The sequence below is a fragment of the Accipiter gentilis genome, chromosome Z (genome assembly GCF_929443795.1).
Source record: "Accipiter gentilis chromosome Z, bAccGen1.1, whole genome shotgun sequence".
In the NCBI taxonomy this organism is placed as follows: domain Eukaryota; kingdom Metazoa; phylum Chordata; class Aves; order Accipitriformes; family Accipitridae; genus Astur; species Astur gentilis.
The window spans coordinates 17,914,147-17,933,043 of record NC_064919.1 but is presented as its reverse complement, the minus strand read 5'-3'; the positions used below and the strand labels follow the sequence as shown (position 1 = coordinate 17,933,043).

The window sequence follows — 18,897 nt, the reverse complement described above, 5'->3', positions numbered from 1 at the left end:
GTAAAACCCTGGAAATTCACTGGAACTCCAGTTTCATTATAAAGGCCAAAACCAGGTAGCATGTATTTGCAGAAGCCCAGCTGATCCTCCCTTGGGATTTGGAGATGAAGTGTGTAGTTCTTGGAACCCCACCCAAGATAACTTTTCAGCCAGAAAAAGGCAATGCAGCATTGTTAGATGTCTTTTGTGGACCATTGTGAATTTTATAAACTGGAAAATGAGCGTTCATTACCTAGGGAAAGCAGATGACACTGTAATAATTCAGAAAACAAAGCAGATCTCTTACTTTCCAAGGCTGTGAACAATAAGCACTTTCAAACCACCTCTTTTCTGTTTATTCCATCTCAATATTTTGTTAAGTTTACAAAGTTTTAGTTTACCTGTTTTCATCTCCCAGTGTGTTCATCCTGGCTCATTTTGAAGAACTCTGTTTCATCAGAGAAACGTGAGAACCCTCTTTGCCATCCCAAAATGAGTTCCTATCTCCAAAGTTTCCACTCCTGGACTACCCTTTCCCCATTTGGGGAGACTTTTGTTGCAAAGCTCTTTTGTCCTTGTGTTTTCACCACCTCACCCTTCGTTCTCACAGTCGCTGTTCCTCAGGCAAACCTTTGAGAGAGCCTAGATTCTCATGTGCTGATTGTGTTAAGACAGGAAAAGTGAAGAATCACGCAATGAAAAAAACCCTGACTTTAAACCTTCATAATGCCGGAAAGCTTCCTTTTGTGTTCCTTTGTTAGTTGCTGGTATTTTCAGACTGGAGGTCTTGAACTGGAGAATTGTCCTGCTCTGTGAGTTTAGAACTTGGCTAGGGCAAAAGCAGCTTGTGACCTGAGCGGACATGCTTCAAGCGTGCCAAGCCATTACCTCGGGAGCTGTTTTGAAGAAGGGCTTAGGTGTAGTTGGAGTTAGCAATACCTAGTGTCTCGTGAACAGTGCTGCAGGGTGCGTTACTTGCAGCATTTGTTACTGCAGTGTGTCATGGCAGACGGCTAAAAAAGAAGCATCACCGATACTTACACTGAAATCAAATATGCTGAGAAGCTGGGTTAATGTCTTGCCTGATGGAGACAGGCTGGGTGCATTCTAAGGGGACTGTAGCACTCACCTTGGATGAGCTTCTGGTGCCCACAAAGCTATACCTGACAGCAGCCAGATGGGATAAAAATTAAGTGGCTCGTGTATCTCAGTGCAAAGCCAACATGGGCTTGTAGGGAAGCTTGGTGGTGCTGGGGGATCCCTTTCTGAGCTGCTTGCAGCTTGCACACCCTTGAGAAAGACAATTGGTAAGCAGGTACCCATTGAGCTTCTTCAGCCTAAAGAAATTCAGGCATTTGGGCCAGTCAGTAAGTAAATTGGGTGGTTCTAAGTGCCCTTTTCACTCCCGCCAGCAGCTGGGATGATGCCAGTGACTTGGGCCATAATCCTGCCCACCTCTACGAGGTATGCCTGAATCCAGTGCTCGGCGGGGTCCCTGTTTGTATCCTTCATTTGGCCTAGCCGTGAGCAGTATTTCCAGGGCTAACTGCAGATCTTTCTCCGAAAGCCATGGGACACAGAACCTCAGCACCAGTCAGGTGAGCTGTATGACAAGCCACGAAAAAAAATCCAGGTACCATCTCATGGAGACTGGGGGCATTTTCAGACGAAGGGCATCGCTGGGCCTGGGAAGTGTGGGGCTGGAGAAGTGTTGAGATGGACTGCCCTCCTCTGATACACCTGTGGCCCTCTCCACTCGTGGCCTGTGGCTGCCGGTGGAGACCAGGCAGCAGAGATATGGAGGAGCTTGGGGCCGATACATTGTGGGGGATTTGTTAAGAAAGATTATAGGACAAATCCACGGGCCTTTAAGGTGACTCAAAGGTGAGGCAGGGGAAAGGAGATTTGGCAGCAACATTATTAAAACTGTTGACACCACGAGGCTGGAAGGCAGCTCTCGGGGCTGATGGCAGACTTGGAGCTGCTCAAGGAGGTGGCCGCCACTGGATGTATAGGGCGTGTTGACAGGGGGTAAAATAAGACATGGAATTAGCAGGTGCATCCATACCGATGGCGTTTAGCGGGGAAGCGGCTCGTACAAAGTGCCCGCGCTTGCAGCCGCAGGGCCCCAGCATCCCTGGTAGCGGGGCCATCCCCAGCCAGAAGCCAGCGCAGCCAGGACTCGGTCTGGCTGAGCCTTGAGAACTCCCCCCCACCCCCGCCCCCGCCTCCGCCGCTTCCCCCGTCTCAGGGCGGCACCACTCCTCCCGGGGAAAGAGTTTTTCCAGCCGCAGCCTCGGGGTGCTTCGCAGCGGCCTGGGTGCCCACGAACCGAGGCGTGCGCACCTTGCTGGGCTTTCCAAAAGGCGACCGGTCTGCCGCGGCGCCCGGCTCGGCGCTCTGAAGGAAGTTGCCGCGGGACAAAAGGCAGGCTCCAGCCTGCCTCCATCGTCGAAAGCGGGAGAGACCCTTTGGAAGCAAGCGCTGCCCTGGCTGCTCGGGGGCTGCCGCCCGTGCAGCCCTGCCCTCCTCCGCCGCGCCCCGGGGATGGACGGGGCAAGGTTGCCCTCCCGGCTGCGGGCGGAGGGTAAGGACAGACCAAACCCGGCAGCCGGGGCGGGGGCCCAGCCGGGCACGGCACAGCTGTTGCGGGCCGGGAGGGGCGACGGGGCCGGCCCCCGCTGAGTGACGGCCGGGCCCGGGGCCGGGGCTGCGGCCGGACCCCCGCCCCCCGCAGCGGCGGAGCCGGCGCGGGCAGGACGCGCCGCCCGGGCTCGGCTCGGCTCGGCTCGGCTCACGGGTGCGGTAAGCGGGCGGCGGGGTGGCGGGCCCGGCCCGGCCCGGCCCTTATCTGGGCAGAATATTTGGCCGGCACCGGCCGGCACCGGCTCGACATAAATAGCGGCCGCCTCCGCGCTGCGTGCGCCCGGCAGCGCGCAGGGGTGACTGGCTGGGTGCTGGAGCGCCCTGCCTGCAGCCCTGCCTGCAGCCCTGCCTGCAGCTCTGCCTCCCTCCCTCCCTCCCTGCCTGCCTGCCTGCAGCCCTGCCTGCAGCCCTGCCTGCAGCCCTGCCTCCCTGCCTGCCCGGGAGGCCCTGCCCGGGGGGGTCGGAGCGCCGCGCCGGGATGCGCGGAGCCGCCGGCCGGCCCTGCGGCAGCCGGTGTCCCCTGGCCCCGGGGAGGGGGGCGGGGGGGGGGGGGGCGCTCTGCCCCCCGGCAGGCAGCCGGGAGCCCGCGGGGGAGGCGCTGGGCTGGCAGCCGGCGCCGCTCACGCGTGTCCGCGGCAGAGCCGGGACCGCGGGGCAGCGCCGGCAGGTGCCGCAGAGGGGCCTGTGCCGCGCCGGGCGGGTGGCGAAGGGCGCCGGTGGTTCTCTTTGACCGCTGTTGGCGTTTGTAATCCCGGGAGCTCTGCTGGGAAATGGTTCTCCGGGGGATGGATCAATAGAAAGCTGCGCCGCTTTTGTGCGGGAAAAGCAGAAATCAGCGGGGGGGGGGGGGGGGGGGGGGGGAGGATTCCTTGAGTCCTTGTGGTGTATTTTCCATGGCCATACTTGACCGCCTTGAATTAGTCACCGCCTCGCTTGTAAGGCGCTGCCTATCTCGAAGATAACTTTCCTTCACACAGCTGGACACAGCTTCTGCCCACACTCCCATGCCATCCCGACGTGCCCATCTATCTGCTTCTGCTTTTGATATGGTCCTGGAAGGTCTGCGGGCAGAACCTGTTGCCCACTGCCCCCCTTCTGGACCGGCTGCCCTACCTCTAGGCAGAGGTCCTCTCTCTAGTTGCTTTACATCTTTCCTTGGATATTGGGCCTTGAGCCAGAAAGGTGCTCAGCCATGTGGCTGAGGTTATTTTTAGGTATATATAAAATCCCTTCTTCATGTGTCACCTGCCAGCTCGCACGGGAGTGAAGAATGAATTCCTCATTTCTCGTCAAAGAGACGTGGTTTGCGGCAAGAGGTGGCACCTTCTCTCAGACTACCCGGTAGAGTCACTACTAGACGAGGTTTTGCGCATGCAAGCCCTACTTCAGTGTATGGTAGTGAGCCCTTCATCTTGTGTCTTCTCGGAAGGAGGAGCTGGGCCACAACATTAAAGCCAAGCGCTGACTTGCTAGGAGCATGGTGCCCAGAGCCGAATGCCTTTTACAGTGGTGTAGAAGAGTCTGTGCTGTTGTCTCGTGACAGCCTCTGTACCTGTTGCCCTAATGTACATGCATTCAGGTATTCCAACAGGGACACTGCATTGTGTGCTTGCTGCTGCTCATTTCAAGTTCTGTTTTCCTCCTGTCAGGGCTTTTCCCACCACCACCACCCCTTCAGCATTGCTTTGTTTTCCAGCCTGACTCATCTTGTTCTTTCCTCCACACGTTTCTCAGCTGTGATGGTCTGCTGGCTTTTCTCCAGATAATAGGTTTTTGCGTAATACTGGGAATATGTTGCTGCCTCCCCTCCTGCTTGGTGTATTTGGAAAGTCAAACAGATGTGGAGACAGCCTGGTTTATCTCATTACTGATTTCCTTTGCCCGTGTTTTACTTTCATTTACCCAAAGGACAGTTTGATTTATCTTTTCAAAAGATCCTGAATGATCCTTTTGTAAGAAAGCGTGTGTCCCCTGTTGCTAGATGTGTAACTCCATCCTCCAGAGCAATGTGCTACTGAATATAATGTTTGCAGATGAACTGTTTTACTTTTCTGTTTGCTGCTTCAATGTTTTCCAGGCATGTGGAGTTTTTGTGAAAGCCCAGCACAGTTCACGGGGGGGAGGCTAGGATCTGCTTTCTGATTTTTTCCTCTGTAGTTGACAGCTGTTTGCTAATCATGAGCTAGGAAGACTCTCTTCACTTCTCCATTCCAGGCAGGGACTTGCAGTCAAAGCATATTTACTTGGTAAAATTACCAGACTCTTGGAAGAAACAGGAGATGAAAATTGTGTTCCATGGCTCTGTGTTGCTAAAGAGCCACATGTTTTTTGTCACAGGACTCCAGCACTGCTGGTGGCTCAGCGGTTCTCTAGTCCATCCCTAGGTTGAGATCCCAGCAGATCTCAGCCAAGGAGGTTGTGGCTTCATATGGCCTATGTCTAGAAACCCCCAAAGATGGAGACCCCACCTGCCTGGTGTCCTGTCTCAGAGCTGCATCACCCTCCTGGGAGGGTGTTCTTCCTGGTCATTCATGGTGAATGAGATAAACACTTAGCAGAGGCTATCCAGGGTCATACCAAAGTCTGTCCAGCCCAGGATACTCTGGCCGGCAGCAACCAGTTGCAGATGCCCTGGGGGAAGCATGGAAACAGGGCTATGGCGATGCTTCCCCAGAGCTCTGCCCTGTTCCAGCACCGTGTGGTTTAGTAGCTCTACCGGCTGGAAGTGGTATCTTTGTTTCTTCAGGCCTTAGAGGAATGTGTGAGGGTCCCCTCTCTGTTAAATGTCTCATTCAGATTTAGTGCACAGCATACACCATATGCTCGTTGCTGCTGGAACAGTACTCGTTTTGCTCCAGTGTTCATTAAGCATCAACCTATGTAGGGCTTATTAGCTGCACCTTGATGGAGCATTTCACTTTCATTTCCTCTGCTTCAGCTGTGCCAGCAGTAGGATGGGATCAGGAACATACAGACGTAGGTGTGTTACTAACAGCTTGCTGTGCTTTGCTCCGGGCAGTCTGGCAGGGCCTCTGTTTTACAGGACGTTGCCATTGCCTGTTGAAGGGTCTGAGGCACTGCTCAGTGCAAGACAGGAGCCTTTCTGCTCCTGTGTTCACATGGCATCCATCACGGTTCAGCTGTTCCCTGCAACTGGAGTGTGCCAGAGAAGCAGAAGCCTGAGGACTAACAGAAGTTCAGACAAGAAACCCAGGCTCCCTTTTCAGAGGAGATTGTGCTGGCTGTGACGTTTCCAAGTGGAAGGGTTCAAGTTACAGAGCAGGAACTGAGTGCATGGTGTCTCTAATGACTCAAGTGTGCCCACCCACTTTTCCTAGGGTTTAGTAATTAAACAATTAAGTACATGCCAGGTGCATGAGAGAACCTCCCCCCAAATAGAAGAACACATAACTGTGTTTACAAATGTGCTTTAAAAATATGCAAAGGGGAGACACAGCTGGGATGGTTTGTATTTGGGCTTTGGCAGAGTTTGACCCTGTTACGTGTTGCCTGGTCACCAAACATCCAGGCTATTTGCTGGATGGTTCTGATAAGAAAGAGTGCTTGGTAAGAGCCAGTATTGAGTTGTGTGGCTTGCAGGCTGCAGGAGTGTTGAGGAGAGGAGGGCTAGGACATACAGGCAGTTTCTGAGTGTCAGGTTGAGCTGCACCTGGGTGAGCTGCACCTCCTGGCACGCAAGGAGAGAGGAAGGTCCAGGAGAGCGCAGCCAGCATGACTTGCCTCAGCACCAGTGGATGAAGGGAGAGGTAACTTTGGTCGAGCACAGGGAGCATGACCTCAGACAACAAACCATTTGCTGTGGAAATGTCAAGTGCAAGGATGGGACTGTCAGCACTGGCATGAGGATGCCCATGGGAATGAAGCATCAGCATCAGTAAGTGCTTTCTATGGTGTATTGAAGTTCATTGCTGTAGGGTTCTGGGTGGTGACGATAAGTCCAGATACCATTATGTGTTTTGTGCGGCTGGCTTGTCATTTAGGGAGGCAGAAGTCACGGTGCGCTTTGATAGATCCAAAATGCCTCCTTCCAGATGTTTCTTTTCAAATATGAATTTCAGTAAGTCTTAGGTTAATGGCTGCTGGTTGTGAGGTTTTCATCAAACCAGAGGAAATCCAGATCTTATGGGGGAAGTGTGAGTTTCCTGAAGGGATGCCAGATTGCCACTGGATTTCATTAGGCATGAGCCTCTTGCAGGGAGTCTGAGAGGGCCTCAGTCTTTCTAGTTGATGGCTGGCTTGCCCAGACAGATGAGGGTATGTGCTCAGCTCTGCTTTCTGCATCTGACATGACAGAGCTTCTCACTGTCTGGAGCATCCCCTGTGTTTTCTCTGTCTGCTCTTCTCATCCAGGGCATGAAGGTGCTGGCACTACCCAGCTATGCTGTGGAAAGGCAAAGTGATGAAGATATGCCTGATGAGCACTGCTCACTGAGCAGGGACTGGGGACATCAACTACCATGTGTGCTCTGTTTTATTGAGAATCGTTCAAGATGATGCTTGGCTACACTGCAAGGTGCACAAGGGCTTCTCAGCATGAGAAAGCTGCAAAGCAAGATACTATGATGGTCTCCTGGAGGCTGAGTGACTCACTCTCATGCTGCAGAAGCAAAGGGCTTAGCCAAGGTGACCTTCAACTGGGTCTGAGCTCATGGTGGCTTAACAGTTTCTTTCAGGGGAAGGCAGCTAACCCCCCTTGTGTTGAACTAGAGTCAGAATTCAAACTTGAATCACAGCAGTGAAGACTTTGCTTCAGCTGGATAAATCAAGTGAGAGCACAAAACAAGTTTTTGTGAAATGTAAGGACCATTGTGGAGCCCATTTCCCACCCTGTGTAACATCCTGGCATTCAGAGGAGGAACCTGGACAGTTGGACAGACCTGCTCAATCTTCTGAGACCGAGCCACAGAAAGTTTAGAGGGGAATGGACCTCTGGAATTTCCTAGTCCAGTGTCCTCCTCTGAGCAGGCCTGGCCCCAGAGCTAGATCAGGTTGCCCAAGGCCTTTCCCACTTGAGCATTGACTGTCCGAGGAAGGAGATCCCACCACCTCTCTGGTCCCTGTCTAATGGCTGGACCACTCTTGTGGCAAGGAGTTTTCACCTTGCCACAACTTGTTCCCATCGCCCCTTGTCCTTCCCCTGTGCACCACAGAGGAAAGCCTGATTCTGTCTACTCTAGAAATCCTTTCCCTTTAGGCAGCAGATGACTGACTGCAATTAGATCCAGCTGCAGCCTTCCCCTCTCCAGGCTGAAGAAGTCCAGTTCCCTCTGTTTCTCCTTGCATCTCCTGTGCCCCAGCCTCCTGCCCATCCTGATGGCCCTGCCCTGGAGTCTCTTCAGCTTCTCAAGACCTGTCTTGTGGGGAGCATGAAACTGGCTGCAGCATCCAGCTGCAGCCTCTGGTGCTAAGCAGAGGCGAATACCCACCTCTGTGGATCTCCTGGCTAGATGCTTTCTAGAGCAGCTTGGACTGCAAGTTCAGTGCACGGTCTATAGGAAGTCTCTTGTAGCTATAACAAGATGTTTCAACCTCTGGTACATTCAAGGTGGTGATCCAGAGCCCAAGCAGAACAACAGCACTTGACGCTACAGTCTGGATCTGTGTTTATGGCTTGTTAAAAAGCTGCTTTCCTCTCTGGCTGAGAAAATGAGATCAGCCTAAAAAAGAATCTACAAAAAGTGTGCTGGAGACCATTCCCTTAAAAGGAATGGCTTTAGATATTTATCTTCCTTTCATTTCTTCAAGCCAAAGACTTCACATTTATGGAGAACAAAGTAAGTTCATTTGAAATGGGGCAAACTTCTGAATGCCTGTACAGCAGGTACAGGGCATGTGGTCACCTGCAAGGCTGCTGCTGGGCTCTGGTTGTGTCTGCCAGAGAAGGAACCACTGTCTTTGGTTGTGACATTTGTACCTGCGCACTAGAAGGAAAGCATTCCTGTACCAGCACACCTGCATTTACTTCTCTCATGACCAGGGTAACCAGTGATAGGAAGCACCCAGAGGTCAAGACTTTGGACATGTAAGGCTGTGTGATGGCACTGGGGATGGATCCAGCTCCTTCTGTGCTCTGCTCTGATTTCCTACTGGGTTTCGCAAAATTCGCATAGACTTAGCGTTTTTAGATGTGGTCTCAGAAGCAGCTGATGTGCATCTTTCCCTCTGTTGTTGCTGGATCTGGCTGTAATTTGTTGGTCTCTTCGTGAAACTCCCGGGAACTGGTGATGTTGGGGGGCTCAGTGACTCAAACAGCAGGGCAGCTGTGGAGTCAGGCTCTTGCACACCCGCCCCCAAGTATGCTGGGAGGCAAGCCCAGGGTTTGCAAGTTGTCCCATGAGTGGCAGAACCAGCAGAGACTCACTTTTTGATGGATTGATGTCCTCCATTCCCACGTCCCTGCTGTGTCTGCCCCAGGTCTACCGCTTGTAACAGGTCCCCCTTCTCCAAGTGCTTCTCGTACCACCCCTTCTCCTAGTTGTCCCTGCGAATGCCCCAGCTTCATTCCCTGACTGTCAGCTGAAGGAGGAGCCTAGGCTTGCTGCACATTACGCCTGTGCTGACGGACCCTTTGCACACATGTGCAGCTTGACAAGAAATTAGGGTTTGAGTCCTCTATGAGATTTCATTAGAGTTAGCTAATGGCTTTAGGTTTATCAGAGGACTGAGAGGCCACATAAAAATACAGTCTTCATTTAGGAAACCAGCTGGAGCTGATTTGCTCCTTTCATCTGCACAGCATGCATCTTGGATATACACCTGGGTGATTCACTGAGGTCTAAGTGTATGAACAGAAAGTACTTAACTGCTCTTGAGTTTATAGAAAATGGTCACTCGAGGTATGTATAGTTTCTCAAAAAAAGCCCTGATGTTTATCTTTAAAGTTACACTAAAAGTCAAGGAAAAGAAAGAAGAAATTGTAGCAACTACAGAGGGGTTGGTTGACATTGGTTTGTTATTTTTATACTGCAAAAATAATAGCTCTGAACTTTGACTAAGGTTTACACTTAAGCTATGAAAAAATCTCATAAATCAAAACCCTGCATAAGTCAAATAGGAACTGTTCTCGAGCCAGGCTATCCCTCACGAGGTTAACTCCTGCCTCCGGTGCTGCTTAAAAACAGCTTTTATCCTGAATAGCCTTCTGCCTTCAAACTTGGCAGTTTTCCCAAGAATTGTCGATATCTGTGGTGGTGATGCTTGTTGGCTGCCTCCTTATCTCAGAAGCCAAGCCCTCGGTGTGCTTTTTTTATTTCAAAGCACCGGAAAAGTTTCCCAGTAGATTTGAGGGTTGTCTCAGGCAGGGGATGTTAATTTTTTTCAGCCATGGCTCTCATCAGGGTGCGGAGTGCACAGAGTTCCCATCCTCCGCCTTTTGCTGGCACTTCAGTGTGGCCGGTGACTTGGGATGCACCAAACCCTCCTGCGTGCTGCAGTCCCGGTGGCCGTGGAAGTGACAGCTGCATGCTGCAGCCTGCCACGAAACGCCGAAATTGGGCTTGGCTTGGACTGATAACAGAACTCATCACCGAAAAAGCCATGTATCTGTGCTGAGGTTAGTTGCTCTTTCTCCCCATGTACGTATGAGAAGAAAAGGGCTTTCTGTAATTTCCTGCTGTCAGCATGCTAGTGCGCGTGGGAGGTTGTGCAGTTAGAGGCCGGGCTTCCCAGCACAAGCGTGCGCAAGACCGCTGTCACACCGTGTTACACAGCACCCAGGGAAAATCAGTCCTTTTCTCTATCACATTTTTGTGTTTTCTTGGAATTTTTCTTGCTTGCTGCTGTTTCTGTCGCTTTACCCAGTTCCGCTTTCTCTTTTGTTCTTTTTCCTGGGGTTGTCAGAGCACTGAGGGATGATCCTGCAGATCCTCCAACTCGGTGGTACCTGTGCTGCTCTGCAGCCTCCCCACGCAGCCTGTCACAGCCCGAGCCCATTGCTGCCTGGCTCCTGCCCTCCCTGCTTGCCCACCGGAGGAGCATGACCACCTCCCCGTGCCTGCTCTCCATTGTGGATGGGAGGCAGTGGTCCTGTGTGGGCCACCTTCCCAGGTCTCTGCTGGTTCCCTGCGTGGAGGTGGGTGCTGCTCTTGGGTTTCAGTGCCCCAGAAAGTGCACAGTGCTGCAGGGAGGCCGTACCGGTGCAAAGCAATGAAAGGAGTATTTCCAGTGTTGTATGGGACGCTTTTCATTTTCACTTGTTCTACAACATCCATTTGTCTGTTCAGCAGTTTTGGACCCGTCAGAAAGAAACTGTTCCATCCCTCCCATAATCACAAATGTTGCCTTTTGTTTTGTTTTGTTTTCTTATATTCATGACAGAAACAGTCTTCCCTGTAGATGACCTATGGTGTATGTTCATCTCCCCTCTGATTTGATTTTTCTCCTTGAACCTTTTTATTGGTCTTCATGTATACCAGCTTGTGTGCTCTTCAGACTTACCAAGTGCAAATGTTTGGGCTGTCTTCTCATGTGTCTGATGAATACTTTGGACAATGAGACCTAGTATCTTGCTGTCTTGATAGTCAATGTGAATTTCAATTTTCTGAGCACTTAAAGTTGTACTAGTGTCAGTCCTGTGCAGCGTCTCTATATATTACATGTATATTTTGTTGTGATGCTTCCTCCTTTGATTGAATGAAAAGTGTATTGGTAGGTTTAATGAAAAATAGCAAGAAATGAAAGCTACCATCTTAGGAAGGCATTAAGAATAGATTTGATGGAGCGGATTTGTGGTGAATTAGGGTTAACACTTTCCTGAATGTCCAGAAATGTGTCGGTTTAAAATTTGAATATAATATTGCAGTTGTGCTGGAGGATCTTGTAATCTTTTTGGAGTGCAGGTGTGGGGGGCACATGTGTTAAACCATGCTTGAACCCTAGCACAGGTCAGGGAGAGCTGTTTGGGGTGGTGGGTGTTTCACCATGTAGTGTAACTGAAAACAATTATGCTTAGGCAGAATTTACCTGCTTTCTTATTTTTGGCAGTACAAAGCCCTCTTGCCATTTACAGCAGACAGGTTATTTGCTTTCTCTCTCAGCACTCATTAGCAAGATAGGGTAGAAGAGGCCTGGGATGTGGATGTAAGGGAGAGCCAGTGAACGTACTGGTCCTGGGGGCTGTGCTGGAGGATGCGATGCTGAACTCGCGCAGTTCGTTGGACAGGCAGGGGAGAGGTACAAAATGTCCTTCCACCGCGGGCACGGCTAGCTGTCCCGACGCTCTCTCTGTGGGAGCTGTGCAAGTCGTCGGCGCCGTCCGCCTGCATCGGCAAGGCTGCGAGGGCACTGTCCCCTCCCAGCAGCTCTGTTTGGGGTACGAAGCAAATTAAATTCTCCCCGCAGGGATTTCAGCTGTGTTTCAGCAGGCTCCCTGCACCTGTCCTCAACCCTCAGGGCCTTGGCTATATGCAGCCCCGGCTTCATATCTCTGCAAGATGCTTTGAAACCTGAAGCATTTTCCAGAAGCGTTGCCTCTGCGTGCTGACGTCCGACGTCTGTCCTGCCTTTCGCCTCTCGGTGCTGACAGTCTCCGTCCTTCTGGCAGGAGGCGACAAGGTCAGCCCTGCAGAGGCTGTGCTCTGGTCCCAGCTGAGCAGCCGCTTGCAGGCTACCCCTTGCTAGGAGGGGGCTGTGACTGCCTCTGGAAGTAGTTGTCCCCATGTCGCCAAGACGGAGATTGCCATGTGCATGGCAGGTGTGGGTATTTTAAGCCATTACAGGGAATTTAGCAGCCTGGGGTGGGTTATCCTCTGCCTTCCTGCCTCCTCTTAGCTCCAGCTCCTCCCACCGCAGAACAGTCAAAACTAAAAATTGAATATGAAATACAGATGAGTCATGGTTCATGCACTTCAATCTAAGGTCGCAGTAGCACAGCACAGCTCCAGATCTGGGTCCAGGCTGCTTTTCTAGGATGTCCCACATCAGAGTAATAATAATTGATATGATGACAAACGTTTGTTCATAGGTAATTTTGATAAAGGCTCTGCTTTCCTCTACGCCTACCAGAAGGGCAGCCTTGCTGGGGCTGAGCTGCTGGACGTGGCTTCTAGCCTGACTGGTGCACAGTTGAATGGCTGCTGCACATCAGCCTCGCAGCTTGAGGTGCCTTGCGCTGACTGCTGCAGGGGACTGGCGAATCTCAGGAGCGCTGGCATCCCCACTGCCTCGCTTAGCCAAACCCACCAAGCCCCATAGCCTGTGCTTCCTCCTTCACCCTCCTGCTGCCCTCGACACTGGCGCCCACAGGTTGACTGTCGCTGCGCGGAGCAAACCAGCCCGATGAAAAGCTGTTTTTCACTCTCTCAGCTCCTGGCTGTGGGAGCCTGGGGGGCCGTTCCTCCCATCAAGGAAGCACAGTCTCCTGGCATTCCACCTCCTAAGTGGCGAGTGGCAGGAATGCGAATGATGCAGGAATAGCCATCACACCAGTGGGAAACCAAGCGTCTGACCAGGTGACAGCTCTAAATTTAAGGGCTTGCTGTTGAGCCATGTGTGCGTTAATGTGCCCTTTTGTGACCAAGCTAAAGATAATTTTCCTATCTGGAACAGCAGCTGTGTTGTAAGTTGTATAAAGAGACTTCTCTGCAAATGAAGAGCGATCATAAGAGCATGATCTGTCCTGAGAGGATGAGCAAAGCTGGAGAGATGTGACTTGGGGTAGGGCTCTGGCGCTCCACAGGAGCTGAAAAGAGGCCATTTATAGAAGTTCAAAAGATGTTTGGCTCCTTGAAAAATGCACAGGCCTTGCTGTTATTTTAATGTAAATGCCACTTGAGAGAATAGCAAACCTTGTTTTAAACTCTAGGAAAAGTCACTTTAAATTATCTGGAGTTCAATATTCTCTGCAAAAATTGAGCCAAAAAAATGTAAATGTACAGACAGTGCTATGGAACAGAAGGAAACTTTCAGCAAAAAAAAAGCAGAGTTGGATACACTCTTGTGTGTTGTAGTGAGTGTATTTTTAACCCAACTGCATATTTTACACAAGTTGACCTTCGTAGTAGGTCTACTACAGTCTTTTAGACCTGGCAGAAGTCCAGTTGTGTGTGTGATTGTGTATGGCATTTTATATTAGGAGACATGGGACAAACCCCTGGGTCAGCAGGGATTATCCGGATAGGTCATTTAGTACGTTACTCCCACTTCTCTTCTTGAAGAGTTGGTTTAGATGTGCAGTAACACTCAGATCAGCTGCTTAGCTTGCAGCAGTGCAAACACGTGTTGCCTCAGGGAAGGTGGGTCACTAAACAACACGTTTAACTGGCAGCCTCCTGAACGTGAGGGGATAATACTTCCTGATCTCCTTGTGGCTTTAAAACATGGGAAGAAGCACTGTGCACTGTAGCCTCGTGGAGGTTTGCAGGGCTCAGAGGTACTCAGTGATGCTACAAATCTGTTTTCCCACCTGGTGGCAACATTATCTGGAGTGCCATGGGCAGGGAGGTGTTACTGGGGGCTTGTAAGGGCATGAGAGCTGCAGACTTTATGGTTTGTGGTTTATTGTCCTTCAAGGAAATAAATGCCTAGGACACTTCATTAACATCTGCCATTGCTTGGAGAAGACATCTCTAGCCAGGATCCCATACAAAGTACTTCATCGGTGCTGCCCTGTAAGTCTCTGATGGGGCAATGTGCTGCTGAAGTTGTGCCGCTCCCATGACCATGGGCCATTACTTGCATGTAGGATATGGATGGAGGGGCCCTGAGCAATCTGACCTGGCTTTGAAGTCAGCCATCTTTTAAGAATAAATATTCGGCAACTCTGTGGTACTCAGCATTCCCCAACTAGCCGGGGTGCAGTGTCGTGTTTCACATATTCAGTGTTACGCTTCTTGTTTTCATTTCAGGTCCTGTTTCGGCATAAAAGTGAGATTGTTGAGACACCTCTAAGATGTCTTACAGAAAGGAGCTAGAAAAATACCGAGACCTGGATGAAGACAAGATTCTTGGAGCTCTGACAGAGGAGGAGCTCAGGAAGTTAGAGAATGAACTGGAAGAGCTGGATCCTGACGTAAGTCATTTTTACACAAGATTTGCTAGGTGGTAGGTCTCAGTTGTTGAGGGGGAATGGGCTGCATTACTAATCTGTACTTAAGTGAGATCCTTTGCAGAGCCTGTGCTCAGTGTGCAAGGATGGAAGCAGAGCCTGTGCTCAGTGTGCAAGGATGGAAGAGACTGTCCGCAGATGAGCAGAAGCAGTTTTGCCATCGCAAGCATGGGCTACATGTGGGACTTTGTTTCTGTGATACTCCCCTGCCCTTGCCCTGGCGTGCATGCTCTGGTGTGATGAGCACTGCGATTTGCAGCACGAATGTGAGCCAGTGCTAGTGCAGGGCAGTAAACCTGCAGAAACTGGATCTCTGCTTCTGATCAGGCCATCTTGGAGGGAACGTTTTGGGATTTGTGGGTTGTTTGGGTTTTTTTTCCATAGCAAACTTCAAATGGTCTGTATTTTCCTCCATATAGGCAGAAAAACAAATCCCAGAGTTTTGCAAAATGGGACAATTGCTTTTTAGCAACCTCCCAACATCAGTAGGAGCTGCACATATGAAAACACTGGGCCTGCTGGTGCCAAACAATGAAAGCTTTTTGGAAGCAACGTTGTCCTGTGGCCCTAGCAGGGGATGTGCAGAGCCAACTGGCAGGCCTCTGGGTTACAGTGACGTTAGATGATGAGGCTGGGCACTGCCAAGTGAGAAATTGTTCCTGCAACATGCAGTTAGTGTTTCTGGGGGAAATGATGGGCAGTGTAGATTGCATCATCAGATTTTTAATTGCAACACAGGAAAATAATGAAGAGGTGGCAGGCTGGCTCCCAGGATTAAGTGCGTGGGCTGCTTACAGGTGTCTCAGAAGACACAGACTCAGGCAGCTTTCTGTGAAAGATGCAGAAAGGTAAAATAATTACGGACATCTGTCAGTACAGGTGTAGCCTGAGTACAGGAGTTAAAGCATGAAGATTGCATGGTCACCTTTCACAGCATGAAGCCCGAGGAAGCAAGCAGTTTCCCATGCCTCCCTGCTTGTGCATTAGCACAGTTCTCCTCTGTTGCCCTCCAAGGTTGCCCAAGTCTAATTGCTTCCTGCTAGTCACTTTCCTTCCCAGGCTTTCTGCTGACACAGATTTAAATTATAATGTATTACTTTTATTAGGAGGGCATGGAAAAATCAGTGTTTTGTTCAAAATCACCTTGGGTGTCTTAAAAAGTAAATGTTGACTTCTATCCAGCAAAGCTTTAAAGAACATGCTTAGTGTCAAATCTGGGAATAGTCTTACTTATTGCATTAAGGCTGTTCTATATTTAAATATAAGCAGGTGCTTACGTGCCATATGTGTCAGGCACAAAGCAACTTCCCATGGTGGCTAATCTGATGGAATAACAAGGAGGCAGACTGAAAAAGGTTCACAGTGGTTTTGTTCTGCAAGGGAGTGATCTTCTCTGCGAGACCCTGCCTGTAGTTTTGTGATGGATCATGAAAGGCAGAAGAGACCACTACGGTGCTCTGGTCTGCTCTGTGAAAGACCATGGGATTTCCCTGAACTGATTCTTGTTGGGACATGTGGGGCGTGTGGGCACTCAGACACATAGAGGGAGGAAAAGATCGGTTGAGTGTAGCAGCTGGGTTCTGGTGCCGTGACTGTTGTGAAGAGGCAGCAGAAATGGTGAGGGTGTGGGAAGAGGCTAGGAGGAGCAGGAGGTGATGGCTAAGAGCCCCCAGAGAAAGGGCTGGAGCTGCTGTTGTAGAGAAACATCCACTTGGGAGCATGGAGATCTTGTAGCGGAGCCAGCATTTGAAATTGGAAGGGGGAAGGAGCATCACGTGTCTTAGATGATGTGGGAATCAGTGGGGTTGGATGGAGATAACCTTTGACACAAGGAAAAGCAAATTGTCCAGCAATGTGGAAGAAAGACAGTGCAATGAGGAAAGTGGAGAGGGGGGAACATTTGGTGGATGGGGATGGAGGCCTCCAGAGATAACCCATGTTTCTCCCCTCTGTGCCTAGAACGCATTGCTGCCGGCAGGACTCAGGCAGCGGGATCAGACACAAAAGCCACCAACTGGCCCATTCAAAAGGGAGGAGCTCATGGCCCACCTAGAAAAGCAGGCGAAGGATGTTAAAGACAGAGAAGACTTGGTCCCTTTCACGGGTGAAAAGAGAGGTATGGTCATCCTCTGCACGGCACTGAATGTGTCATGATGCAGGCACAGTGGGTACACAGCAGCAGGGTTTTGTCTGACCTGTTTTGCTAAGCATGACTTCATTTTGACACCATTGGAGTGGTGGATCTGCTATCTCTGCTGTCTAGCCACAGCCCAGGGAGCTAATAAACTGGGGTGTGCCCAGGAAGTCCATGTGCTTGCTGATTTGGGTACCACCTGATATATTGTTAAGTGACGGACAGAGACTGTACCACTGTGCAGCCTCTTTCCATCCGCGTCCCGCTGCAGCTGTATCAAGCTCTGGGGAAGACATCATCTTCTGTCCTCTCTTGTTCCTCCTCTGTCCTGTCCTCCTGTGAGCTCTGTAGACTGTGCTCTGTCTTCCACTGTTGCCTTTCATGCTCCCTCCCTACACTCGTGCTGGTTTTGGCTGGGATAGTTAATTTTCTTCATAGTATCTGGTATGGGGCTATGGTTTGGATTTGTGGTGAAAACAGTGTTGATAATACAGGGATGTTTTCGTTACTGCTGAGCAGTGCTTACACAGAGTCGAGGCCTTTTCTGCTTCTCACCCCACCCCACCAGCGAGTAGGCTGGGGGGGGGCACAAGAAGTTGGGAGGGGACACAGCCGGGACAGCTGACCCCAAATGACCAGAGGGATATTCCAGACCATATGACATCATGCTCAGCAGTAAAGGCCAGGGGAAGAAGGAGGAAGGGGGTGGGACATTCAGAGTGATGCCATTTGTCTCCCCAAGTAACCATTAGGCATGGTGGAGCCCTGCTTTCCCGGAGATGGCTGAACACCTGCCTGCCCATGGGAGGTGCTGAATGAATTCCTTGTTTAGCTTTGCTTGCATGTGTGACTTTTGCTTTACCTATTAAACTGTCTTTATGTCAACCCATGATTTTCTTGCTTTCACCCTTCCGATTGTCTCCCCCATCCCACGGTGTGGGAGCGAGCAAGCGGCTGTGTGGTGCTTAGCTGCTGGCTGGGGTTAAACCACGACAACTCCGAACTTCATCTTGGTATAGAGAAACTCCACAGCTCCCCTCAGCTATAATGATCCCAACAGTTCCTGTCTAGTCTTCATCACCTCTTGAAAACCCCAGCCTCATTTCCCTGTCTCCTGCAGCTTGCATGTGTCTGTCTTCTTGCACCATACCCTGCGGCAGCTGCTGCACCCCTGCCTTGCATGGCTCTGGGGCCTGTGAGCAAGGGGTTTGCTCTACCTCTTCTCTTTCCTCTCCTTCTGGCATCTTTTCCTGTTCTCCTGGGACATGCCCCATTATCAACAGGACTTTTCTGCTCCCGTTATCACTCTGAATATCATCTGACTTGGGACATGGTCTGGTCAGTCCTTGCCTCTGGGCTCCAGGAGCTTCTCAGCAGCTTTTTTCTGCTGTTGTGTCTCTTTCTGTACCATGGTCCCCCTGCAGTGGAAGATCAGGTTGTACATTGTTTGCACTACTGGTTGCCCTACATCAAAAAGGAAGTACATGAAACGTGGGCATGTGAGCATGTTTCCCAATTGAGGTCTTTCTCAAAGCTGCCTCCTTACTGATCCATGTGCCTCTCCGAGAAAGAGCTTGTGTTAAATCTGTCCATTTAATAAAACTGGAGGTGATATTTTTAGCAAAAATTGAGTTCTCCTTCAAGGAAGTAAATGAAAAGAGTAAATTGAGTGCTGTCAGGAAGAGTGATTTAACAACTTCAGACGTACACCAGCCCAACGTTGGCTACTCACCTGGCTAGCCCAGCAGGTCAAAGCAGTGCTCTGCAGGAGACAGAGGTATTTCAGGCATTTTGATTCTTCAGCTTTTGGTCTGAGCTAATCATATTTCAATCTGATGTGATCTCAAACACATTAAGCATATTTTCCCTTGTAACATGCTGCTGAGTGAAGACACTACTTTACATTGACTGTGAGCCAGAGATGGTAAATTACATATTCACAGTTGTGGCAGAGCTGGAAATAAATCACCACGTTTGCAGTTTGGAGGGTGATTTATTTACTAGTTTGCCATGGGAGGTGCTCTCCCTGGCCGTGCTGCTGGACAGGGTAGGAGTTGATATGTGCATGCATGCT

At 50.6% G+C, this 18,897-nt stretch overlaps 1 protein-coding gene across 7 annotated transcripts in view; it reads left to right on the top strand.

Annotated features, from left to right (window-relative positions):
• Positions 1-2,478: 2,478 nt before the first annotated feature.
• Positions 2,479-18,897, top strand: part of TMOD1 (tropomodulin 1) — a 30,409-nt gene continuing 13,990 nt past the window's right edge. For 2 of the 7 annotated variants that reach the window (XM_049794639.1, XM_049794640.1), the window contains exons 1-2: positions 12,370-14,653; positions 16,649-16,805. In XM_049794639.1, coding sequence (XP_049650596.1) covers positions 14,534-14,653; positions 16,649-16,805 — 277 coding nt within the window. In that variant the 5' untranslated portion in view covers positions 12,370-14,533. Of the gene's footprint in view, positions 2,567-2,735; positions 2,785-6,421; positions 6,521-12,368; positions 14,654-16,648; positions 16,806-18,897 lie in introns of those variants that run through there. The other 5 variants (XM_049794636.1, XM_049794637.1, XM_049794638.1 and 2 more) reach the window with 5 other exon arrangements.